We start from the raw sequence: 27,307 nt of genomic DNA on the forward strand, positions 1-27,307 counted from the left end.
TAAATTCCCATTCAGCTTGTGAGTCAGTGCTCCTCAGGACAGGACAGATCAAAGAGAGGGTAACTCCCAGTGTAAGAAAAATGAAAGCTCACATAATCTAACTTAAGTTTTGCTTAATTATAATCTTGAACAAACTTGTTAAAAAAAAACACCACAGCTCAAAACACAATGAAATCAATACAGGTTTAGTAAAGTCAAAACAAGTAAGTACAACCAATTCTCAATTATTCAAGGTGATTTGAAAGTATTAACAGGAATTACTGGAAAAAAAAGAAAGAATAGAGATAACGTACACCAACCAGGGGAGAGCACTGACTTCATGCTCTCACCCTCTCCACACCAGGTAAAATCATGAATTGGCTGTACTCAAGAGAAGAAAGCCGAGAGCTAGATGTTCGGTTGTGTAACAGCCAGAATAGCAGAACGTCAATGAGCTAGTTGACTCTCATCGATTCTTATCTACAGCACTGATCGGGCAGTTGCAAAGAAAAGCAGGCTACCTTTCGAGTTTTGTTTCCAAACTGATGATAGGCTATTCCATGGCATGTATAATTAAAAATTTAAAAAAAATTCTAGCTCTATTCCAGCATTCTCTCTCTTCCATTTTAGAATCGAGCACACCCATAGTTAGATTTCTACCCACAAAGGAAAGCCCAAATGCCAGTCTTTGGTGGGACTCTGTACATGCAGATGTGTGGCCTCAGAATACCTCCGAAAAATCCACTAACTGGGTAAGCTAAAAAGCGAAGGCATGAAAAACGATTTTTTTTCTAGGTTTTGTGTTTTGTTTATGAGTTTAAAAATCAGACTTAATTATACTTACTATTTGGTGGCCCTGTTGCCTGGTATGGTGGATAAGATGCTGAAATAGTAGGACGAGAGAAGACTGGAGGTTCATCTCCAAACACCACGATCATGACCTGAATAAGCCCCAATAAGTCAGACTGGGGCTAAAAACAGAAAACAAATTAAGTCAGCTACAGATTTTTTTTTTTTTTTAAGGTTTTATTTATTTGTCCGAGAGAGAGAGAGAGAAAGAATGCACACAACAGGGACAGGGAGAAGTAGGTTCCCCACTGAGCAGGGAGCCTGATTCAGAAATCGATCCCAGGGGCGCCTGGGTGGCTCAGTCGTTAAACGTCTGCCTTCGGCTCAGGGCGTGATCCCGGCGTTATGGGATCAAGCCCCACATCAGGCTCCTCTGCTTTGAGCCTGCCTCTTCCTCTCCCACTCCCCCTATTTGTGTTCCCTCTCTCGCTGGCTGTCTCTGTCAAATAAATAAAATCTTAAAAAAAAAAAAAAAAGAAATCGATCCCAGGATCGAGATCATGACCTGAGCCGAAGGCAGACGCTTAACTGCCTGAGCCACCCAGGCGCCCCAAGACTGAGAGTTTTCTATGAAAGTTCAACCTCCCCCTTCTATAACAGAGAGATGTTACTGACAATCAGCTGTTCAGGCAGGGACCACATATTCCAGCCATTCTTGCAACTAGTTTTTATCAACGGACCGTAAGCAGAAGTGATTTAACTTTCAAGCCAAGGTGGGTAAGAAGGGGGTTAACTCCTTCACCACTTCTAGATGCTTGTCTTCTGTGATGCAGACACTCCGCCAGTCTGGGAGATGGTGGCACCACAAACCGGGAAGAGCCTCGGTCCCAAGCACCAAGTAGAGGAAAGCTGCTTGCCATGAGGGACACCCCCAGGGGACTTTTTTTTTTAAACAGATTTTATTTACTTGCCCTAGAGAGAGAGAGTGCACAAGCAGGGGGAGCAGCAGGCGGAGGGAGAGAAGCAGGCTCCCCTCAGGGCAGGGAGCCCGATGCAGGGCTCAATCCCAGGACCCTGAGATTATGACCTGAGCCAAAGGCAGATGCTTCACCGACGGAGCTGCCAGGCACCCTCCCCCCCCCCCCGCAGTAGACTATTACATGGGCAAGAAACTTCTATAGCGTTAAGCCTCTTAGCACTTTGGAGTTTCTGTTTTGAAGCAGCTAGTGATTACTAGTCAGAGCTAACTAATGTATTCATCTAGTATACTTCAGACATTATACCAGATAATCATTGCTTTTAATACCCTAATCTTGTTCAAAAGTCTAAAATGACTCCCAACTGTCTACTGAAGGACAAAGTCCCTAGCTAACACTCAGGGTCCTTCATGGTATAGCCCCGAATACCATACTAAAGTTAGCCACCGTTGTGTCTTTTCTGTAAGATCTGGGAAATCTGTCATACATACAGAAATGTCTGACCTATGTAACTTTAACGAGTTAAGAAATTAAGAAAACACCTGGAAGCCAGTGCCCACGTTAAGAAATAGAAGACTGACAATAACTTAGAAGCTCCAGACTGCATCCCCCCATTTCCTCATGACATAAACCACTTCTCTGATTGAGTGGATAATCATTCTTTGGCTTAACTGTAAACATACTACCTTATGATGTCCTGAGCTGTCTGTTTAATGTGGCTTTTTTGGGAACTTCATATGAATTTAATCAAACTGTACATTCTACTGAGATTTGCTGCTTTTGTTCCATGTTTGAAAGATACATTCCTGTTAAAGAGTACAGCTATATTTAACTCATTTTCATGTATGGTGTTCCACCCAATAAATATACTATAACTTCTTTGTTTTCCTGTTAATAGCTAGGTTGTATCGTCTTCGGCAGTGTATGCCGCCATCGACATTCTTGCTGTATTTCCGAGCACATATGGGCAAGGGTTATTCTTGGGCAGTAGTCCTCAACTGGAGGTGATATATTTGCCTCCCAGGGGATACTGAGGAATGCCAAGAGACATTTTTGGTTGTCACAACTGGGTGTTTTGCTACTGGCATCTTGTGGGTAAAGGCCAGAGATTCTACATCCTACAATAGACAGGATAGCCCTCCCACAATAAAAAAATTACCCGATCCACAAAGTCAATAGTGCTGAGCTATATACCTAGGTGTGAACTGCCAGGTCATAGGGCATGTGCTCACAACTTTACTAACTAAGCCCAACTGGTTCCCAAAGTAGCTGGTGTCAAAGAGTTCTTTTTTTTCCACCGCCTCAGTAACCCACATTGTCAACTGGTAGCACAAATTTGATGGGTATTCAGTGGTATCTCACTGTGGTTTTAATTTACATTTCCCTCACTACTAGCAGGGTTAAACATCTTTCCAGATGTTTATTGGCCACTAGACTTTCTCTTTTGTGAAGCCCTTACTTGCTCAAGAGTTTTATCTATTTTTCTACTTCTATGGTTTCTTTTATGATTCCCAAGTTATTTTAATATCCTGGATATTATTCTGAGAGTATTAAGTATTACAAATATATTCTTCCAGTTTGTGGTTAGTCTTTTCATACTTTTTAATGTCTTTAATAAATAGAAGTTCTCAATTTGTACAAATTCAAGGGAAAATTTATTACTTTTCCTTTCTAGTAAATACTTTTTGTTTAAAACAAAACAAAACAAAACAAACACCACCCAAAAAACCTAACCTATTCCAAGATCACAGAGGCAATCTTCCATATTGTTTTTTTTTTTCCTTTTGCCTTTTACAGTCTACCTGAAATTTTTGTGTGTTATATGAATAGGAATCCAACTGTCCCAGCTCCATTCCTGAAAAGTTCATCTTATCCCCAAATGATCTGCTATAATACCACTGGTCACATAGCAAGTGTTTATATACAGTGGATCTTTTTATGGGTTTTTTTTTTTTTTTAAGATTTTATTTATATGAGAGCAAGCGAGGAGTGCACAAGAGGAGGGGGAGAAGCAGACTCCCCATTAAGCCTGATGTGGGGCTTGATCCCAAGACCCTGAGATCATGACTTGAGCCAAAGTCAGACATTTACCCGACTGAACCACCCAGGCGCTCCTCTGGGTTATTATATTCCATCTATCCATTTGAATATTTCTGTGACAGTTCTGTACTATCTTAATTACTAGTTTTATAATACATTTTGACAGGTGTAGGGCAAGTCCCTTCTACCCTATTCTTCTTGGAGAGGGCCTTACTATGCTCAACCTTTTGCATTTCCATATAAATTTTAGATTCAGCTTATCAAATTCAGAAAGTTAAACAAATATAAAAAGAAACAAAAATTGTTAGGACAAAAATCAATTTGTAAAAAACTATGAATAAGGTTCTAAGTCTTCTTTAATGTCTTTCAATAAAATTTAGAATTTTTTCCATAATGGACTTATACATCTTTTGTAAGGTTTATTCATAAATCAATAGCACTGAAAAATATATTCATTTACCAGTTCATTATTCTCTACTCTGCTAAGTCCAATCTGCTATTAAACTGGGCTACTGAGTTCTTAATTTCTATTATTCTATTTTCCAGTTCTAAGATTTCCACTTGGTTCCTTTTTAATACAATTCTCCATCTTGAACATACTAATCACAATCATTTTCAAGTCTGGGTCTGATAACTGGTTATCTGGGGGTTGTGGTGTCCTGTTTCTACTGTCTTTTTTTCCACCTTTGTCCTCTTTTTTGATGTACTTGGTAATTTTAAACTGTATGCTGGACACTGAAAAATTAGAGAGGCTCTATACACTCCAGGAAGGATTCACCCTATTCTCTGGCAGGCAGATACTGTGAGAATCACCTTAATACAATCAAGACTGAGCTGATTCAAGGCTCCTGGGGTGTGTTCCTCCAGTGGCATCATCTAAGAGTCCAGGATGTTTACTTATACCCCTCCCTCCTTGATAAGGTTCTGAGCTCCTACTATCTCCTCAACCTGGGGCCCCAGAGAACTTGGCTGGGTTTTTCAGATGCTTCTGCGTAGATTTTGGTTTGTTAAAAGATTTTATTTATTTACTTGCCAGAGAGTGAGTGAGTGAGCACAAGCAGGGGGAGCCGGCAGGCAGGGGGAGAAGGAGGCTCCCTGCTGAGCAAGGAGCCTGTTGAGGGACTCGATCCCAGGACTCTGGGATCATGACCCGAGCCTAAGGCAGGCGCTTAACTGACTAAGCCACCTAGGGATCCCTCTGCTTAGTTTTTTAACACTGTCTTTGAAGCTTAGAATTCAGCTTATCCCTTGAGGGAGAGACTCAGGTTATCTGGTTTGCTACTTGATAGGAATGCTGAATAATGAGATTTGAACAGTTTCACAAATACATGCCACCAGTACACTACTTTTTAAAATGCATTTCCCATTATGTGAATCCCATCTATTCTTAAAGGTTCAACTCAAGCAAATAAAATAGTGACTATGTGTATTCTGTAAAGTACCAAGCTCTATACAAATATATTTCTTTTGGAGAAACTTTTCCAATTATCCAGCTCAGTGATTAGGATCTTAGGTGAACTTATCTATCTTCCTGGGAATCCTCTTTGAGTATTAAATGCCAGAGAGCAAAATATATAAAATGCAATGAATTCACACAACACTCTTAATACTTACGTGTTTCCATTCATGTAGATAAGGAAGATATATCTTCCCATTTGCATCAACATGCTTTCCTGTTTTAATAGTCATTGAACTAGTAGGCTTAACGAAACAGATAGGGGGATTATACGGGTATGTGTCCAGCAGCCACAGGCATATTGGAATATTATATGTATTACCTGAAAGAGAAAGAGAAACTTCAGTTACTCTATTTTTATTATTTTTTAATAATGGCTTAGTAGGTAAGCAAGAGAGCTACAACTAAAAAACACTTAAAAGAAAAATAACAAATATTTTATGTTTCAAAGTTCTGTTTAAGATGTTTCTCAAATTTTCAGTTTTTAAAACTATCAGCAGCATTAAGGAGCTAATTGATCACTACTCTGCCAGTGTCTGCTTGCTGCTGTAAAAACATTCTTTACATCTTACGTCTCAATCCATTCTTCGCAACTTGACTCTTGTCATTTCGGTTCATAAGGTCACTGGGAAGGGATATAAAAGGGAGACTACAGAGCTCGGTGTCCTATCAGAACGTGATGTAAGCTGCACCTGAAACTGCCCTGCCAAAAACTATAAGACCTAATCCAGCTGCCACACAGGTGCTGACTGGTGGCCACGGCTTGACCAGTCGTATGGCATTTTCAGTGGTGGTTACGCAGAATCAACGTTATTTCTTTTTCTTTGCTTTAGGTAATAGAATCTTTCTCAGTTGAGGAATTTGACTAAATATAGTCCAACTGCACAGTGTTTCAAAGGATTCAACAGTTAACATACTGAACATAAAGCCATCTCCTTCTCTAAGCTCAAAGCCCAATGTCCCAGCAATCATCTGAATCACCTAATGTATTCAGATACATTTCCTCCCCTTAGAAACAGTTTCACTCCATACGAAGTATATACACCTAAACTGCACTTGAAGGGAATCAGCTGTGGGACTCTGGATTTACTTTTTACCCAAAATTTCATCTATAATGGAAACAAAACAAACACAACTCCAATAGTATATAACTGAACACATAAAACGTTAAGTGTATTTCCATCACACAGAATACTTTGTTTTATGAAAATAAAGAATTCTACGGAATTACTTAGGCTTAGGACCTATGCCGTGTAAGCAACGGTGAGGGAAGAGAAAAGGTTTAGTTTAGTCAACATCTATCTACAATAAATGTCTTTAATTATGAGATAGTTTCCTGCCTCCCTCTTCCCACCATATAACTGTTTCTCCCATCCAAGTTTATTTCCTGGGGCAAAGTCAATAATCCTGAATTTTACTCAGGCCACCCTAAATTCATCAGAGCTGCTTTATACCACTGATGCTCATTTTCACGCTCTGCCTAGAACGCCCATTCTCATGGGACTGGTTGACTCACCCTTTAATACCAAATTCAAACGTCCTTTCCTCCACGATCTTCCTACGTGGTCTTATTCTCCTCTGTAATCTCACAGCATCTTTATATTTTATCATTCTACAGCAGTGACAGGAAACCGTGACTAACTATCCCCTCTGTTTTACCTATTCGTGTAAGTTCTTCCAGACAAGGTACATCCTTTATTCACTTTTTTTTTTTAAGATTTTATTTATGCACTTATTTGACAGAGCACAATCAGGGAGAGTGGCAGGCAGAAGGAGAGGGAGATGCAGGCTCCCTGCCGAGCAGAGAGCCCGAAGCGGGACTCCATCTCACGACCTCAGGATCGTGACCCGAGCCAAAGGCAGACTCCCAAATGGGCCACCCAGGCACCCCCTTTAGTCACCTTTGTATCCATAGCCCCAGTCCCTATGCCTCATGCACAGCAAGTACTATACAAAATCAACGGGTGTATTACAGAGACACAGGTCTTAGGTAGTCACAAAGAATAATTAAGAAACAGAATTGTCCAAAAAGAGAACAGTCATTCATCAAGCTGAATGCTCCCTTATCACTGTAAGTATTCCAGCACAGGATGGCCGACTGGGTAAAAGAAAACATAATTATCTACCATCAGCATTATCACTGACATTACTACTATAATAAAAAAAATTTTTTTTTAAAGTAGCTATTATTTATTTGTCAGAGAGACAGCACAAGCAGGGGGGCGGCAGGCAAAGGGAGAAACAGACTCCCTGTTGAGCAAGGAGCCCGACGTGGGACTCGATCCCAGGACCCTGGGATCATGACCTGAGCCAAAGGCAGACACTTCAGTGACTGAGCCACCCAGGCGTCCCATAATAGCTACTTTTGGTATCTGTTTATTACATACCAAGCTCTGTGCTAAGTCCTTTACGTTATCACAACGAGTACTTTAAGTCAGTTCTATCATGCAATTGTTCTAGGCGTCCATTGTCACAAAACTGACAGACTACAGAGAACTGAACCCTTACTTTGCCCTGACTTTAAAGCCTCTACCTTAGCCATTATACGATACAGCTCCCCATTGCTGGAAACGTCTGGATGGGGTGGGAGGCTGAATTACAAGGCGCTGAAAATCCCTCTCTAGGGGTGCCCAGCTGGCTTGGCGGGTAGACTGTGAGACTCTTACTCTTGGGGTTGGGTTGTGAGTTCAAGCCCCACGTTGGGTGTAGAGACTACTTAAAAATAAAACATTAAAAAAAAAAAAAATTCCTTTCTAGTTCTAAGATTCCCTGACTCTCTGAAACGTCGAACTCTTCCAGTGCGCGAGGCACTTATTTGTTGGAATGTCTCAGTAAAGAAGGGGGAAAAAAAGCTGAAAATATTAGGTGCTGCTGCCAGAAGTTCAATAAGTTCAAACCTCTACCTCATCATTAAAGTCAGGAGGAAGGTTTACTTATGACTCTCTGGCAACCTACTAGGTGCATCACAATGCATCTGTATTGGAAACGTAAATTACATAAGACGCTTACCTTTATAAGGCACAGGAATTGTTCCAGTGAGGTTCATTAGTTCCCTGGAACTGCCATCATTAAAAACTGAAAAGAAAGAATAATGATTCGATCATGAGCATTTTCACAGATACTCCCATATGAATTATTCTTCCAGAAACACTGGTTAAAACTCATTACTACCCTTGAAAGGAGCTAACTTGTTAATGTCGCATCCATTTTGTCCCATAACAAAATATCCTTTGTTGATTCACTCGATGGGATCGGCTTTTAAATGAGAAAGATGCTTTGAATTACCTGGAAAAATGAATGTGAGCGCTACAGTTCCAGCAAACATACGCTCTTGGTCCCCAACTAATACGATTATAAAGTTACTTAAAAATCACTATCAGCTGATACCACACTAAATGTTAATCCAGTATCATTAAACTTTAGATTGCCCAGATTTTACTGCTACTCAACATCATTCTCAATCCCAAAGTATCAAACCACAGTATTAAAAAGTTTTCAGTCAAATACAGACATCTTTCAATACAAGTATTTCTCATATCATGTCAGTTTTTCTATCTGTAATTGATTATAACGAGGCTACATGATTTATATCAGATGGCCTGCTATGATTTGTAAAAATGATATGGAATTAACACTGTATCGCATAGAAAAGCTGTCCTGTGCAAGGTAAGAACACAGAACTATACCGCTGACCTCTATTCTCTTACTTGGCATTGACAATTACCATCTCTGCTATAATTTATTCTAACTTTGTGCTTTTTAAAAAAAAAATCACCTTATTTAAATTTAGGGTTTTAATTATTCTATAAGCATGGTGATAATGGTTTAGACTTGGTCCAGCCACATAAATCTTATAAAATTTATTCAGTGATGGAGTCTTTGTCAGTTTGAAGATTTCATTTATTAATTTATTTTGAGGGGGGGAGAGGGCGCGCATGCACTCGTTGAGTGAGGGGAGGGGTGAAGGGAGAGGAAGAGAGAAACTTAAGCAGACTGCACTGAGCATGGAGCCCAAACTGGGCTCGATCGCATAATCCATGAGATCACGACTGAGCTAAAACCAAAAGTCTGACACTTAACCGACTGAGCCACCCAGGCACCCCTCTTTGTCAGTTTAGATAAAAATATTTATTCTTTTAGCATGCAGTAAAAACTATACACTTACAGTAAAGTTCTAGCCCCAGTCACTTTTTTTTCCCTCTCTGAAGTCATTTTTAAATTAACTCTAATTCTGGTAATATGAGATTTCCCCCAGATCTAAATACCACAGCATGTGGACAGGAAGGAGAATCGTGCCCTAGGTTTGGGAGAGAAATTCTGGTTCATGCTTGTGTTGTTCAGAAAATACAGGACTCCTTGTCCCTCTGTTAACTCTCATCTCTTGTCACCAAGCTTCTAAGGTTTTCAAAGCCCTAAGAGTGAGTGGAGTTTAGAATGACAGTCTCACCTACAAAACTTAGCTCGTAGCCCTCTGTGCCAAGAGCCTCATAATGGACAGGAGGCAGCAGGGGTTCTCCCTTGGCCCTGGCACATTAGGGGTTTACAAGGACACAGAGTTGGAAAGATGACATTAGGATTGGTGGGGACAAAAAGACCTTTAAAAAAAAAAAGAAAAAAAAAAGGAACAACTCTAAGGGCACCTGGGCGGCACAATTAAAGAGTCTGACTCTTGGTTTCGGCTCAGGTCGTGTCTCAGGGTCATGAGATCAAGCCCCACGTCAGGTTTTAGCGTGGAGTCTGCTTGAGTTTTTCTCTCCATCTCCCTCTGCCACCCCCCACCCTGCGCGCGCTGGCTCTCTCGCGCGCACTAAAATAAAACTATAAATCTTAAAACAAAAAGAACAAATCCAGGTACTGTCATTTCTTACTTAACTCTGTTTTATTTCATCTCAACAGAAAGTAGACACACACTATACCTACCTACTCTATAGAATTAAGGACCATACTAAAAAAAATGAAAGAGATATTCCAGAATATTATTTTGCAAAATGTGTTCCTGAGAATATAAAGAGATGCTCTGGGGAGAAAAACAAAAAAAGTTCAGTAGTTAATTAACTTTAGGATATACTGTATAGTAGATTCTCTTCTCTCCCCTCTTGGTGAGGCATAATATACCAGCATATTAAAGGTTCTGAGAAATTTTGCTATAAAGAAACCCATTTAATTTTGTTTAATTTATAATTGTTCAAACATATCCCCTCATCCCAAGAAACATTCTTCATAACTATGGATAAAATTTGGGGAAATGATACACTAAATTATTTTTAAGATCCCCTCTAGGTCTAAATTTGCATAGTTCTTTTATTTTTCTAAAACTTAAAATAACTAAACAAATCTGTTAGTACTAGATTGTGTCATTTCCTATCCCCCCAACACTTTTATTAGGTGGAGGTTCAGTCCTACAAAGGAAAAACCAACAAACTTAGAGGAAAATGGGAAACCTACAATAATTAACAAAAAGAGTAAACTCAAAGAACAGTAATTGATATTTTTATTACATAAACTCACCATATGAATCCAATACAGGTTTGAGATCTTTGTATAAAGTAATAACATTGACAGTTTCACGTACAGTTAGGTCTCTGTATTTGTACTGAAAAGCAAAATCACACAGGAATTTAGTTTTAAAACCAATGCACATACTTTACTGCTAGGCTTATTTTCTTAAAATCTTATTTTCTTAATAGCACTCTTCTTAAAAGTATAATGGTTCTTGCTAATCATTAACATTAATTAAAGCCTGAAAGAACCTTGATAGCTTTCTCTCCCGCTACCTATTCAAATCCTTTACTCACCTCCATTTGAGCTCTTCTTTCCAACTGGAAAGACCCGTCCACCAAATCAAATCTTAGTTTTTTTTCAAAGACCTAAGCTTTCATCTCTTTCCCCCTTCTTAATGAATCCTTTTCCAGACTTCCTTTTAGCTCGTTGTGATCTCTCCCTTTCCTCCAAACTCCAGGATTTATTGCCAATACTATTTTGCAATTTATCATTTATTATATTGTATTTTCACACCCCCACCTTGCACTGCTCCACTCCAGGAAAATGAGGAACCTGGCTTACACATTCTTGGCACATGAGGCGCTCAGGAGACGGACCCCTGTCTTATCACAGTACATCAAAGCTCACCAGTTAATAAGCTCCATCCATGTACACAAAGCTTTCAATCAGCTTTTAGTGCTTCTCTCTCAAAAAGAAGCAATCGGTATTCCAAAAGACTCCAAGAAGCAGGACAGAGACCAAAAGAAACAGAAAAGAGGAATTAAGAAATTACAGAAAAAATTCAAGGAGCAGAAGAAAACTTCAAAAAGAATTAGCATTAATACCTTCAAGGAAGAAATGATGTTATACTCATGAAACAAGAACACTCAGAGAAGAAAGGACTCCTGGACATAAAAATGTGATAGCTGGGAAACAAGCATTCAACGGGGGGATTAGAATATATAGTCAAATCTCACAGAGACTAGTGCAGAAAGACAAAGTGGTAGACAAGAAAGGGAAAAATACAAGAAAAATCAGGGAATAAATTGAGAAGGTCTACTGAAAGGCCTCTCTTCAGCATTTCTTGCCTTCTTTTGACCGGAAGTACTGATTTTTCCCTGCTATGGGATGCGTACTATTAGCGCACAAACCTGTTCTCACTTCTCTCCCATCTTACTCACACACACGTATTCCTGACCTCCTTTCCCCTCCAGCTACAACCACACTTCTCACAGTTCTTCTTTATAGCAACTCTTGTAAGGAACTCCCTACATTTGCTGTCTGAGATTGCTCTTTTCCTATTCTCTCTTTTTAGAGCTTTTTACTAGGAACATTTCAAACATTTCCAAACGTAGGCAGAATAGTACAATGAGTGCCCTATATCCTATACCCAGCTTCGACGATAATCAACTCGCAGCCAATCATAATCCATAACCTCACTCACCTTTCCCTCCTCCTGCATTATTCTGCAGCAAACTGTAACATCATAGCCTATTGCCCATGAATATCTGTGTATATCTTTAAAAGATAAAAACTTAGAAAACCCCCACAATACTATTATCATACTAAACCAACCCATTTCCTTAATATTATCGAGTATGCATTGCACGTCATATTTTGTTTGAACAGAGATCCAAATAAAGTCCACACATTGCCACTTGTTTCAACATCGTTTGGGTCTCTTTCAATCCACAGATTCTCTCCCATCCCTCTTTCTCGATAATAGCTTTACTGAGATAATAATTCATATACCATATAATTCACACATTTAAAGTGAATTTAAAGTTCAATGGTTTTCAGTACTGAGCTGTGCAACCACAATTTTAGAACATTTTCGTCACCCCCAAAAGAAATTTGTACCCATTAGCAACCATTCCTTTATAAACCCCCCATTTACCTTTCTATCAATTTGCCTATTTTAGACATTTCATATAAATGGAAGCATATAACACGTGGTCATTTATGACGAACTTCTTTCACTTCGTGTGTTTCTAAGCTACATCCATGTTGCACTTTACTCCTTTCCGTTGCTGACGAATATTCCATTACAGGGATATAGGACATTTTGTCTATTCATCATCAGTGGGCCCATTTCTATTTCTGCCCCTTGGAATTTGTTGAAGAAACTGGCTGATTTGTCCTACAGAGATCCTCATGCTTTGGATTTTGCTAACTGCATCCCCTTGTAGTTTAGTATACATGTTCCTATGTTCTTCACATTCCCTGTGAATTACTAACTGGATCTAAGAGTTATGATCTTTTTCATGATTTTTTCTAAATTTTACTTGTTTGCCACGTCTTCTTCCCCCGACCCCAGCAAGACCATTTCACAGATGATGGTGTTTTTCTACCACGTAGCATATATTATCTGGGTTTCTCTCTGTGATGTTTGCAACCACTGAGGCTCAACGTCTACACCTATTCTCTTCAAACCCACTCCAATCAAGCTTTAGCACTTTCAACGAAATTGACTGTCAAGGTCACCAGTAACTGTCGCATGGCTATATGCAAGGGCCAATTCTCAGTCTTCATCTTTCTTAACCTATCAGCAGCATTTAATCAAGTGGAGTCCTTCTTCTTAAGACACGTTCTTCACTTGATGTTGAGGACACCACTGCTGGCTTTCCTCCTCTCTGTGTCTTTGCTGGTTCTTTCCTTTTCCCTAACCTCTAAATATTACTGAACCCTATGGCTCAGTCCTTGGTCCTCTTCTTTATCTAAACTCACTCCTTTGGTGATCTCTCATGGCTTTAAATACCATTTATGTGACGTTAACTCCCAGGTTAAAAACAATTCCAGTCTGAACCTCTTTTCTAAACTTCAGACACGTATAACCCACGGCCAGTTGGCTAATCTTCACTTGGATACCTCATGAATGTCAAATGTAACACGATCAAAACTGAACTGCTTATTTTCCCCCAAATCTACTCTTCCTACCTTCTTCCATATCTACATCCAGCTGCTCAGGATAAAAACCTTGACATTATCCTTGACGCCCCTCTTCTTCACATCTACAGTGAACCTGTGAGAAAATCGTATTAACTCTACCTATAAAAATAACAAGAATCTGATCACTTCTCACAGCTTCTGTGGCTCTAAGTCACTGTCACCTCTCACCTAGGTTACTGCAACAGCCTTACAGGGGACTCTGCCTCCACGCCGAACCTCTGCAGTCTGGTCTCAACACAGCAGCCGGAGCAATACTGTTAGAAGTTAAAACAGATGGATGGCTTCCCATCCATATTCCAAGTACCTGCCAAAATCCTTACAAAGGCCTTCAAGACCCTCCAAAATCTACTACTTTTCTTTCCACCACCCTCCCCCTTGCTCATGCTTCTCCAGCCACCTGAGCCCCCTTCGTTGTTCCTTTATCATGCATGACAAGCTTCTGTCTCAAGGCTTCTGCACTTATTTGCCTTCTTCCTGGAATGTTCTTACTCCAGATTGCTCCAATTTGCTTCCTCATTTCTTTCAGGTCTCTGCTCAAATAGACCTTCTCAGAAAGGCGTTCCTTTACTATTTCGTAAAATTGCAATCCATCCCATCTCCCTGCCCTGTGTGTTCTCTATTACCCTTTGCTGCTTTACTTTTCTCCAAAGCATTTACCACCTTTAGCATAATGTAGTTACTGAGTTTTTATGGTCTTCTATGATAATTTAAATTCCGGAAGAGTATTCTGACTGTTCACTATTGTATCCTGAGAACTTAAAACAGTGTGAGGTGCACAGCAATTGTCAATGAGTCAGTTCTCCTCTACCTCCTGAGTAGTGACTCCACCTCTAGGAATGCTGTAAGGATGCAGGTAGCTGCCTTCCTGAAAAATCGACAGCATAAAGTTCTGTGTAAAACAAGATGGACTAGCAGTAAAACTGTATCTCTGTTCATTGCTAAAATGATGACAGAGAAGAGCATTAACAAAAGTTAAACTAGGAGCCAAGATAATACTCAAAGGTAAAAATTATCTCCAATAATATATAAAAAGATCATATAATGTTGTATGTTAATTATACCTCAAAATAAACAGACACTAAGTCAAAACAGATGGCCTGGGGCGCCTGGGTGGTGCAGTCGTTAAGCGTCTGCCTTCGGCTCAGGGCGTGATCCCAGCGTTCTGGGATCGAGCCCCACATCAGGCTCCTATGCTAGGAGCCTGCTTCTTCCTCTCCTGCTCCCCCTGCCTGTGTTTCCTCTCTCGCTGGCTGTCTCTGTCAAATAAATAAATAAAATCTTTAAAAAAAAAACAAAACAGGTGGCCATAATGGGTGTGGAGTTCTCACAATCAGATAAGGAGTAAAGGACCATCACCCTCGCAATGTGGCTAGGGTCCTGGCTAACAATTCCTACATCACACCAAACTCAATTGAAAGGCTAACACCGGAAGCTAGGTCTCTACCAGAAAGAAGAAACTCCATGAGCTGCGTTTATTATCCTACTTTCTATTCCTACCTATCTGTTCATAGGCTAGATAGAAAAGATGCTGATACTCAGAACCCACATTATCACTTGCAGGAGACTCAAGTTTTTCAGATCTTGGGCTGAGAACCAAAAGTTAAGTAGAATGTCCTCTCCCACCTCTTCTTTATGTCCTTTTTTTTGTTCTTAGGGGAAAAGAGGTTGCGGGGGGGGGGGGGGAGGCAGTGGAGATATAAAAAAATCTTCTAAAGATGTTCTGCGTCTGTCTTTGAAGGCAGGTTCCTCCTCTTAAGTTTAGGAAACTTAATCATGGTTTTTAAAATTCAAAACCGTTATTTGAATATTCTTGTCCTTACACAGAAAGACTAAGGAATAAACCTTAATACTAATGCTATCAATTTAAACATCAAAAATGGCATGGAACAGATACTTGTCAGTTACATCATATGTAAAACAATGTACTGTTTTATAAGGTGATATATAAATGTTTCAACATGGACCTGGGCCACAATCTACTAGGGCTCCCCCAAACTTCCTCTACAATCAAGAATAACTATCAAAAGAAAGTTAAGCCTAGAAGATATTAGACAATCAAGAGAAACTTTATTTTGAAAACTGTCAATTCCTCTTTAGAAGTTATTTGCTCTCCAACCAAAGACTAGAGGCACGATTTTACTGGGGGAGAGGAGAACTGCATATTTTTCAAAGAAGTAAGTTTATACACAAGTGTGTGTTTTGTTAATAATGATAATTGCTTAAACTACTGCGATTCCTACCATTCTTGCTTTGACAAAAGTATCCAAAGCTAACCCACTGAACTGGAGACGATTCAACTCTCAGCTGCTTCACATCATCTTATTCCTAATTGGTAAACTGAAAAAAGAAGAAAAATCCCCACTATCACTCCGTTCACTCTCTTATCAGGTGCCACATTTAAAGAAGTGATCAAAATAATTCATGGCTTTAAAATGTAAAATGCCTATTTACTTTTTAAGAATTAAAAAAAATACACTGGTCTTCAACTGTGAAGATTAAAAATTAGGTTCAAAGCAAACAAGTTCTCGTTGTAAGAAGCACAGAATTAAAAGTGGTTATTCTTAGAAAATCAAAGTCCCTGAAATTGTCATGGAATTCTATTCATTCTATCGAGGTAGTGAGGAACTGGTATTTAGGCTTCTCTGAACGTTTTTACTTATAATTGAACCATTCAACCAACTGTTACCGACCTCCGCGGGTCGGGTACTGAGCTGTGTTGAGGAACAGAAAACTGAAAAGGACACAATCTCAGGAGGCCGGGACGGAAGGGCGAAGACGGACGGATCCTTACACTGGGACAGCAGTGGAGGACTATCTCAGATGAAGAATTAAGTCCAACCCCCTCTCTGTGTTTATAAAAACTAGGACGAAAACTACACTGCCCCACAGACTGTTTCAAACTCTAGCCGCAGAGAGGAGGGCAGGCGGCAGGTGGCAGGCGGCCTCGGCTCCGCGCCTTTGTTGACCGTCGCCGCCCCCCCATCTTCCCCGGCCGCGGAGCAGGGACTCCGGCACAAGGCGACAAGCATCTCGGGGCTGGGGCCGCAAAGGCGACTGAGGACTGCACTGGGCCTCCGGCCGGCGGAGACACGCTGGGCTGAGTCCGGCCAGGCCCCGCCGGGCGCCAAGGGGAGTGGTGGGCGCGCGCCGGGTGGCCAGCGCGCCGAGGACTCACCTTGGACACCATTTTCTTGAGCTGGCTCTCCGACACCGCCATGGCGGCCGCCTTGCGACTCCCGTCCCCGCAGGCAGAGGGTCAGCCGCTCCGGGGCCGCCCAGGCCGCCCCACACAATCACACACCTAGTAGCCAGCCCCCCACCCCCCCGCCTCTAACAACAGGAAGTCGGCCACCAGGCCAGCGCTTCCGCTTCCTTTACGTCACTTCCGGGGTAAGCGACTGAGGCTGGGAGTGGTGTGGGTTCCGACCCACCTGGTGGGTTGTTCTCCGCGGGCCTGTCGGGTCCCAGTAATCAGGACAAGCCTGTCGCGAGGGTCGAAACCCTGCTGTGGGGTAAGATCAGCAGGTGTTTCACGGTTGCCTTCGACTAAGGGAGCAGGTGCAGGGAGGGGAAGTAGGAAGGTTTTGCGAGTGAGCTTTAACGACCGATTCCTCCTCGTGTGGGCTGGGAGTCAGGAAACTGTTATGCTGCTAACTTGCCCTTGTGATAATAGTAGGCAAGTGCACTTGTAGCTGGGGCTTGTTTTTCCCAACTCTGAGATGAGAGGCTTGCGTTAGATGATGCCTAGGGCCTCTCTGATTATCAAGTTTTGTTTTTGTTTTTTAAGCATAAAAGTTTTTCGTGCTACATCCCCAAGGGCAACGTGCAGAGCCCTGGTTTAACAGGAATCCAGGCGGTGATTTCTTCTCTGGGAAACCATTCCGCTAAGTCAGAACTCTCTTCCTAGCCGTAGATCATAATACACGCTGCATTCTACCTTGCATTCCACCTGCATGCTAGCCTGCCCACTGTCAAAAGTCCAAATCTATGAGGGCAGGCTCATCTTCAGATCCTCATCCTTGTACAGGACAAGAGTAGGGGCTTGATCTTAATTGAATTTCTACTACCCAGAGTTCTTCATGGTCATATGAGTCATTATTGCACTCACCACCAGTTTTATAAGCACAGTGTCATTCAAGGTATTGTAAAGCTTGGGTTCGATGATATGAAGTATGTTCACTTGGATGACGTTAGCTTAGTGCTAATGAGGAACAGATGGTGGTATTTTCTAAATTGGCATCTCAGTGAGGTCACAAACACAGGGCCTAATTGAAACCATGTGGAAGTATCTTAAATTATTGCCAACACACAGGCACAGGCTATCCCAATAGGTATCAGTTTTTTTGGATACGGACATCATACATTAGTTAAGCAGTCAAACCAAACTATAGGGCAGTCTTATCTTTTCACTGCCCCCCCCTTTTTTAAAGATTTTATTTATTTGAAAGACAGCAAGAGCAAGAGAGATCACAGAGGGAGGGGGAGAAGCAGACTCCCTGCTGAGCAGAGAGCCCCACGTGGGGCTCGATTGCAGGAGCCTGAGATCACGACCTGAGCCGAAGGCAGATGCCCAACCAGCTGAGCCACCCAGGCGTCCCTCCACTGCACCTCTTTTATGTCACTTAAAAGCAAAGTAGTTTTCAAACTGGTCTGAAAGCCACAACTTATTCAGAAATACCCTCAGAGCAACTGTGCTTTATCAATTGGGAGAGTGCAGGTAATATATTGCTTAAAAAGTTTTCTTGCTAAAAGTAATTTTTAAAAGCTTGAAAACAACAGAAGCCAGTCTTTTAATTTTGCACTTAAGCCACTTAAAATGAAATGAATATCCTGGGTACGGTGTGAATTACATGAAAGAAACTTTCTCCTCAAATCTGAATAAATTTCTTTCCACTCTCAATAAATTAGGCATCTTCTAGTGATTTTTAAAGTCAAAATTTATTTTACTCATTGTTCTTGATACTTAAGGAAAGCTAAAACATAAGTGGGAAAATCAAATATTTATCTCTGCACTACAAAATCAAAGCATTTTAATCGAAGCCCCACTAAAAATCATAACAAGGAGAGACACTGCATGATTTTGGAAAAATGAAAGAGTGAAAGTTAAAAGAAGAACCGTGAATGGCAAATACCACCAAATCATAGTGAGGTAGTGGTGGTACTGCTTCTTAACTTACATATGGAACCTACATGATAATAGTCAACACTTAAGGAAATAACTGAATTATGTCTATATGGTGGGATTCTGCAGGGCAAGGACTGTTCCTCAACTCTGAATCTCAAATTCTCACACAGTATTTGGAGTAACAGTAGATGCTCAGTAAGTATTTGTTGTATTGCATTCATTAACCTTCATTTATAATTAATATAGTGAACTGGTAATTCATCTATTACACAGTGTCTTGCACTTAGGTTATTATTCAAGAGCATATCAGAAATTAAATAGTAGAAATATCTAATTTCTAATTAGATGACAGATATTAGAGAAGGCTAGTTTAAAAAATACAAGAAAAGGTTCGTTCAGTTTTACTTCCCTATTTCATGCAACAGGACAGTGAGGATGCATTGTTAAGAGTAACACCAAAATAATCTACCCACGTAGTGAACTTACACAGAACTAATGCTTATCCCTTCAAACGTCCAAGCTTTTTAGCCCAGGTAATTCTCATGGGGAATCTTTCCAAATGTATTAAATACTTTCTACTTTCTTAACCATGGGACACAGTATAATTTCACTTTATGATTTAAGCTCATTATAAGCATCCATTATTATACCAAATCAGCATTAGTTTCACTGTTTCTAACTAGGATGTGTCTGCCCTTAAAAACCACCTGGCCTCTATCACTCTGATCAGGTTTGGATTTGCCTGTTGTGTGCTTTCAAAGCACCTGGGACTTCTTCACAGTACTTCCTAGACTTGCAATTGTCCATTTGTTTGTGAGATTGGATTACGATGTCTCCCATACTAGATTGTACGGACCATGAGGGCTGTGCCTAGTCCCAGCTGGCCCACCACTGTATCTGCAGTGCCCAGTATAGTGCCTGGTCTACTGTAGGCTTCCAGTCAGTACCCTGTGAATGAATGAATAAAAAAAAAAACACCTATCTCAGTGCATACTCCTCTTTGCTATTTGCTGAGGGCAAGTCTGGGAAGTCAGGGTATCCATCTTTCAAAAAACTATGTTGGGATAACAAAGTGAGCCCCTACGTGAGAATAGAAGTAATCCTTCCGTAGTGTACAGAACCCCAGCCTTATGGTCTTACGCTCACTATTTTGGCTGCTAGGCTTTTTCTTCTGCTGCTTAGAAAAAGGAAGAGGCTGTGTGGTAAGTGCCCCTGGGCTGTAACACCTGGCACTAAACCTCAATCTTCTCTATAAAATGATAGAACCTACCGCAGTGGATGATTTTCAGGATTCAATAAAATAATAAAGTGCACGTCACCTGCCTGAAACAGAAGTGTCAGTGTTCGCTGTTACTACTAATTGTGTGTCACATCTGTCATAATATGCTGTCTTTCACATACGAAGATACTGTTATTGACCCATAAGGCAGACGTACTCTGAATCATTTCTTCAGGAGTGGTTAAAGGATTTGCTCACAACAGCCAGTCCATCCAAACTCTTCCCCTTAAGACCAACAGTTTTTATGAAAGCCTCATATTTTAGCTTTCAAGTAAATTGCTTGGCTTTTTTTTCATAATCTAGTTCCACTAAAAATACACCTTTCTCTATGGTACTAATAGTAGAGTGGGCTTTTGAGATGTTGGAGATCTATTATATAGCCCAAGAAGGGGTTATAAAAAATTTTAGAAAGGACAGTCCCACTGGAAATTTAACTACACTTTTTCTTCAAATATTAAAAAATTTCACTTTCCCTTTTACTACTTGAAAGTGCACGTAAAATTCTTTTTTTATTTTTTTATTTTTTTATTTTATTTATTTTATTTTATTTTTTTTTTATTTTTATTTTTTATTTTTTTATTTTTTTATTTTTTTATTTTTATTTTTTATTTTTATTTTGGTAGATAATTAACTTGAAGAGGGAAAACAAAATGCTTTCCCATTACTACCAATTACATTTTAAAGAGGAAACAATACCTTAGGCTGGGGAATCTTTTGAAAGTGCACCTAGCACAGTTTCTGTAAATTAATACTGGGCCTTCAGCTTATCGTGTTTATTATAACCGTCAAGGAGTCCTTTTCTTTTAAAAATATATTACTTTCAAAATATTCCCAAAGTGCTGAATGTGCTTTTAGTTGAAGACTCAATAAATTTAAATGATATATTATAGATGGGTGTCTACTTCTGCTGGAGGTTTAAAGAACAGTTTAGACAGCTCAAGAGCAATAAGGAAACTTAGATCTTTTCCCCCTCCTTCTCTAACTTCCTAAGGATTCAAATTACAAAGCTAACCAGAAACCGTCTACCTTAACCAAGCAGTTTGTAAGGGTAAGTAATAAGATACAGAAATTCTCAACCCTATGTATGTTGGCAAAATTACATGACCCTTCCTTTCCAGTAACTGCACTTTAAAATCAAAGTTTTAACTGTTGTTGGAGACCATGGATTGATGATGCACTGCTCTGGAGTTTCTCGGTCACTGTATCTTCCCTCACTGTACTTTGGATGACTTCAGATACGCCACTGGTTCCAATGATGCATGGCAAACTTAAAAACACTTCGCTGTTTATATCATAATATCCCTGAAATGAAAAAAAAAAGGGATTATCATAGAGCTAAATCACTGCAAAAAATTAATATAAATATGGATACTTCCTTGATTTTCTAGTTGTTATAAACAGATACGAGTTGAACTGTTTAAAAAATTGTGTTCATTTAATTTCTAAACAAATGATTGTTTCAGAAAATGTGTGCGAGAGAGGCACACGGTCAGAGACAGCCGCCTGGTGGGGAGGTGAGCCATCCCGCTGCCACATGGGGAGCGGGCTGGGGGCTCAGAGAAGATGGTCAGAGTGCACTCCCTGGGGAGGGGCCCACTCACATACAGTAACTGTTTTACGTTTTCCTTTCCATGTTTTTTTTTTTTAAAGATTTTATTTATTTATTCGACAGAGATAGAGACAGCCAGCGAGAGAGGGAACACAAGCAGGGGGAGTGGGAGAGGAAGAAGCAGGCTCCTAGCGGAGGAGCCTGATGTGGGGCTCGATCCCGTAACGCCGGGATCACGCCCTGAGCCAAAGGCTGACTCTTAACCGCTGTGCCACCCAGGTGCCCCACCTTTCCATGTTTTATTTCCCTCCTGATAGTCCGAAGTTTTCAGGAAAATGTGGTTAAGCATTTGTGCCTCGTCTCAGCTGTGCTTTAGGGACTCTATGCTTGCGACCAAGCGGGAAAGGACAAAGTGAACTGGAGAAGCAGACGGACGACCAGCTAAGACGAGCTGGCGTGTCAGTCTGGGGTGACGTGACTGGCTGAGGTGGTAAACGACAACCAGAAGAACTTTATGGAACACACAAATATTTCTTGAGGCTTCCCAAAAATTACATGGGGCGGGGAAGGGCAACCTAGAAGAAGTCCAGACTTCCCATAACCAAGCAGGACAGGGTTTAGACCGAACTGTCCCCTCCCGTGTGTTACTCTAAAAACGAGGGTTACTGAAGACACCTGAGGCACAGTCGGAGCAGCACTTTTTCTGGATTCATATGAATAATTTAAAAGTTTAAAAACATGATGACAGTATGAAAACAGCAATTACCTTTGCTAAAATTGATACAGAATGTACTTTCTTTTTATCGTTTACAATACTGTCAACCAGGTCAGCTACTGATAGTCCAACAGACCAGGATCTTTGACCTTTGACCCGTAACAGTTCCATGGCTCTAGGTTACCAAGAAATAAAAAAAAAAAATAAATCTCAGAACATTCACAAAGTATGCATATTCTGTTTTACACCATTTTTTAAAATTCAGAAATAGGTGTTATTTAAAGCAGTTGTTAGGAAAGCCTACGGATAATCTAGTGACTAAACTTTTCTTAAAATGTCAGGCAGGTAGTTCACAGAGAAAATACAAATGGTTTAATAACATAAAAAGAAGCTCACCTCTACTAATACTGAAATATGAGTTAAAACAATACACCAGTGTTGCCTATCAAAATTGGCAAATTTAAAAAGACTGATACCTACTTTTGGAGAAGCTACAGAGAAACAGGCATTACCATATCTGCTGTGGAAAGTGGAATAATCTTTCAGGAGGAAGATTTAGCAACATGTGATCTAGCAATTCCTCCTCGGGGATTTTATTCCACTGCAATACGCTCAAGTATGCAAATACATATGTATGTTTGCCTTGTGTGAGACAGCAAAAATTCTGGAAACAGTACTACATAGCTGTACAGCTCCAGAGAGGAATGGGGTAGACTCATATGTACATGGAGAAATGTCCAAGATTCATTATTAAGGAAACAAAGTAAGTTGTGAGGTAATATCAACAGTACACATCTATTATTATACAAATAATAAAAATAATGATAATGTTTGTACAGGCATTGGGAAAACGTTTGGACGTGTGGACACTAAGCTGTTAACAGTAGTTGTCTCCGGAGAGTTGGATTACCCCCAGCTTTTCACTTTCTACTTTATAGATCTCTTCAGTATATGAAGTTTTATAACAGCATACATTCTCTTTGTAAATAATAAAAATGATATAAATTAAATAAACGTGTTTGAATTTCTTCCTTTTATAATTTCTTCCTCATAAATGCAGGATTATGTAGGGAATCAGATTAGAATGGATTATATAACACTCCACTCTTCTCAGTAAGAGAATATTCTTTCCAGTTGTTATAGGCTAACAGGCTAAAGCTGAAGGTTTAAACAGCTAAGTCTCCACCGAACTGCAGAAATGTATGGTATGCGATGGTGAGACAACAGACGGCATAAAAATACATGGTGCCCGGAGAACAAGCTGTAGGGCACGGACCTTGGAAGGTGTCTGACTAAAGGCAAAAGACATAGGACCTACGCATTACACTTTATTTTTGCCTGAACTTATAATATGGCTTATCCATTCATATTAGATTAGTTTGCAAATGTATTTATGTATGACCAATAAATACATGTTATTTTTTTAAGATGTATTTATTTTAGAGAGAGAGAGGGAGAGAGAGTACGAGTGGGGGGAGGGGGAGAGGGAGGGAGAGAATCTCAAGCAGGCTCCCTGCTGAGCACGGAGCCCAGCATGGGGCTCGATCTCAGGGCCCTAAGATCACAACCTGAGCTGGAACCATGAGTTGGACACTCAACTGAGCCACCCAGGCACCCCTGTATTAATTTTAAGTGATATGGACAAATTCTTTCTACATTAAGAAAATTCTTAATATCCTCGTTGACCCATCGGAGCAGGAAATCCAGGACTACAAATAAGAAACCTGTCCTACCCTTTACATGTCCATTGTGTATCTGATTTAAAGTTTGCAAAGCACTCTGGGTCTTCTTTCAAGTAAGAAATCAAAGACCAGAAAGCACTGATCTCTTGTACTTTGGACCTGTCCATACTAGCTAGTTTTGTGTGCAGAAGCCTGGTAAGGGCATGCTGTGTAAACAGTTGTTATGGTAGCATGAAAGTACATGACTTTCAACTGGGTAAATGCAAATCAGTGTTACCTGTTGGACAACTGCACCTGAGAGTTAGGACTCATTACTTCTTCTTGGCCACCCCATGTGGGCACTAAAAATTAAAGGAAAAATTAATTATTTGTTGCCAACAACTCCCTTAGGATTAAGATGTGATAAATGATCATTTGCAGTCAAGGATATCTGTATTAAACTTTAAACACTTTTCCCCTTTCTAGAAACAGTTTTCCACTGATGGCACTGGGTATGTTGTGCCAACTGCCTGGGAGTTGCAATCCCCCCAAAAACATGATCCCCAGAGCCTACCTGCAGCCTCCTTCCCTGTGCTCTCTCACCACATGAGTTCTACCAGGGCCATTTTACTGTCCAGGTAGAAAGCTTTCTTTTCTCAGCAGCAAGCACTTGGCATTTGCTCCACTGGGAAACAGACGGAGATTACTTTCTTTCACCAGGTGAGGAATAATGTGCTCACCTATTTTGGCTAGATTTCCACAGCTGTTAGAGAGGCAGGGACCTGTTTGCTAAGAGGATTTTTGGTTGCCATTTCGTCTCATTACATCATTTACAAAAACAGTTCAAAAATTCAAAGCTGTGCACATGAACTTGATATTCACACCACATTTAATATAAATAGAAATTGCCAGAAACATTTTGAAACCCTTCTAATGTTCATCCATTTCTCATCTGTGTAAAGACATTGTTTAATACAGATCTGTATTGGGTAGGCAAAACAAAAATATATTTGGATATATAAGACTATTTATGTTTAAGATATAAGTCTTTTTAAAAAAATATTTATTTTAGAGAGAGAAGGAGTGAGTGAGAGTGCAGGGGGGCCGGCACAGAGGGAGAGGGAGAGAGAGAATCTCAAGCAGACTCCCGGCTGAGCATGGAGCCTGACATGGGGCTCCATCTCATGACCCTGAGATCATGACCTGAGCCAAAATCAAGAGTCGGACGCTTAACCAACTGAGCCACCCAGGCGCCCCAAGATAGAAGTCTTCTAAACCGCATTCAAAATTAGGCCATTTAGTGATGGGTCAGCAACAAAGGACACCATATGTATCCAGATATCTCTTCCTCAAACTGATGATAAGCTTGCAGGGGACAGGACCCATGTGTTCTTTTGTGTCCTCTCACACATATTTTTACTATGGTAAAGAATACAGGAGATAATGCAGAACTGATGTCATGCACAATCCAAAATTATTATCAACAAAGAGGAAAGCATTCTTGCAACAGTTAAATTGAAAAACATGAAAAAAATTTAAAAGCTCTTATGTTAAGGGGCATGATCTCAGGGTCATGAGCTTGAGCCCCACGTCTAGCTCCATGCTCAGTGGGAAGTCTGCTGCTCTCCTTTTTCCGCTCCCTCTGCCCCTTCCCCCACTTGCATGCACTCATGAGCGCTCTCTCTCTCTTTCAAATAAATAATCTTTAAAAGCTTTTAAGTAGAAAAAAACAAAAAACAAAACCAAAAATTGTTTTATGAACAATATAAATATATGTGGACAGATTAAGAGATTTTAAAATGTATTTTACTTGGACATATTATATATGAATTTTTTTCTAAAAAATTTCTGCACGTTATTGGTATATTCACAATAGATAGAAAATTGGGGGAAATGACTGCTAAACGAAATACAGCATTTACAGACCTTGGAAGAATGAATAAAAGGGGCAAGGGAGGAATGAGAAGACTCAGAAAGGGGCACAAAAATCTGGAAGTTAATTACGAGTCTGTCTGTGTGTGTGTGTGTGTGTGTGCGCGCGTGTGTATATCCCATTCATTCTTTCCTGAGTCTTGACCTCCAAATGCCATGAGGAAAGATTAGAGAGAGGGAGAAAGCTGTACTATGTTCAACTTTGCTTGTGACACGGTCAGTAGAATTTTCAATTAAGTTTAGATGGACTTATTTTTTTTTTGTTCATTTACTGCCTAGCCCTTCAAACTTCCTAAATATATGTCCAGCCTATTTTAGGGAGCCCTTTCAAATACTGCAACTAATCAGTCCTAATCTTCCTGGCTCCACTCCTCAAAAACAGCAATCCTCTGGCCCCCAAAATTTTAATGAACGATGACCATGGGGAAACTCTTTTCCATTGTATACAACACTTACCCGTGTGTAAGACCGATGCCCAAAGCAGATGACCTAATAGTCTTCTGGGATCTAACCCTTGGATTTCTAAACCATCATTTGAAGGAGTTATCTGCAGTGTACATATGATGTTAATATCATAGCTGAAAACAGCAGCTCCAAAGCATATGTTCTGCTATCTAATTTGGGGGGGGGGGCATAATACAAATGACCTTTGGTCACAACAGGATAGTATCAGCATCATTTCAAAACACATTTACTGAGGCCATTCCAAGGTCAAGGAGCTTGCAGTTTGGTGGGATAAACAGACAGGTAAATATGCAATCATTATGTTTTTTTCTTAGATTTTATTTATTTGTCAGAGAGAGAGAGAGAGGGAGAGCACAAGCAGGGGAGAGGCAGGGGAAGAAGAAGCAGGCTTCCTGCTGAGCAGGGAGCCCAAAGTAGGACTCAATCCGAGGACCCTGGGATCATGATCCGAGCCGAAGGCAGGAACTTAACTGACTGAGCCACCCAGGCATCCCCATAAATATGCAATTCTAACAGTGTGATAATGGTTATGATAGAGGCATGAACTTAATGAACCTGGTGAATTAGGAAAGGCTTCCTGGGAGAGGCGGCACTCAAGCCCAGTCTTGAAGGGTAAGCAGGAGTTAGCCAAGTGAATGAATGTTCAGGGAAAAGAAGAATCAGGTGCAAAAGCAAGGAGGCCTGAGAGTGAATGAATCATTCAGAAACTGCAAGCTGGCAGGATAGCGGAAGAGGAAGCTGGCTATGCAACACGTTTAATACATATAGTAGGCTTTCAATGAAAAGTAATTTTAATTGCTATTACTGTGGTAATGTCACATATGCAAAAATATAACCAGTTGATGTTTACACATGTAACCAGCAGAGGGAGCCCCTGTCCATTACTGGCTTCAGGGCCAAGGTAAGTTAC

At 40.4% G+C, this 27,307-nt stretch overlaps 2 protein-coding genes across 5 annotated transcripts in view; both read right to left on the reverse strand.

Moving 5' to 3' along the window:
* Positions 1-17,006, reverse strand: part of TSG101 (tumor susceptibility 101) — a 39,257-nt gene extending 22,251 nt beyond the window's left edge. The window contains exons 1-6 of one of the 3 annotated variants that reach the window (XM_087855338.1): positions 16,847-16,995; positions 11,371-11,459; positions 10,750-10,834; positions 8,251-8,316; positions 5,400-5,563; positions 824-950 (exon numbers count right to left, since the gene is read on the reverse strand). In XM_087855338.1, the coding sequence (XP_087711464.1) occupies positions 824-950; positions 5,400-5,563; positions 8,251-8,287 (328 nt within the window). In that variant the 5' untranslated portion in view covers positions 8,288-8,316; positions 10,750-10,834; positions 11,371-11,459; positions 16,847-16,995. Of the gene's footprint in view, positions 1-823; positions 951-5,399; positions 5,564-8,250; positions 8,317-10,749; positions 10,835-11,370; positions 11,460-16,846 lie in introns of all 3 variants that reach the window. The other 2 variants (XM_045808641.2, XM_087855339.1) reach the window with 2 other exon arrangements.
* Positions 17,007-18,590: 1,584 nt separating this feature from the next.
* The window catches only part of UEVLD (UEV and lactate/malate dehyrogenase domains), a 45,376-nt gene continuing 36,659 nt past the window's right edge, over positions 18,591-27,307 (reverse strand). For both annotated transcript variants that reach the window (XM_045808636.2, XM_045808637.2), the window contains 3 exons: positions 24,299-24,362; positions 22,391-22,514; positions 18,591-21,377 (listed from right to left, as the gene is read on the reverse strand). In XM_045808636.2, the coding sequence (XP_045664592.2) occupies positions 21,210-21,377; positions 22,391-22,514; positions 24,299-24,362 (356 nt within the window). In that variant the 3' untranslated portion in view covers positions 18,591-21,209. The remainder of the gene's footprint in view (positions 21,378-22,390; positions 22,515-24,298; positions 24,363-27,307) is intronic.

The sequence above is a fragment of the Ursus americanus genome, chromosome 24 (assembly GCF_024610735.1).
Source record: "Ursus americanus isolate L20-20 chromosome 24, mUrsAme1.1.p, whole genome shotgun sequence".
Classification (NCBI taxonomy): domain Eukaryota; kingdom Metazoa; phylum Chordata; class Mammalia; order Carnivora; family Ursidae; genus Ursus; species Ursus americanus.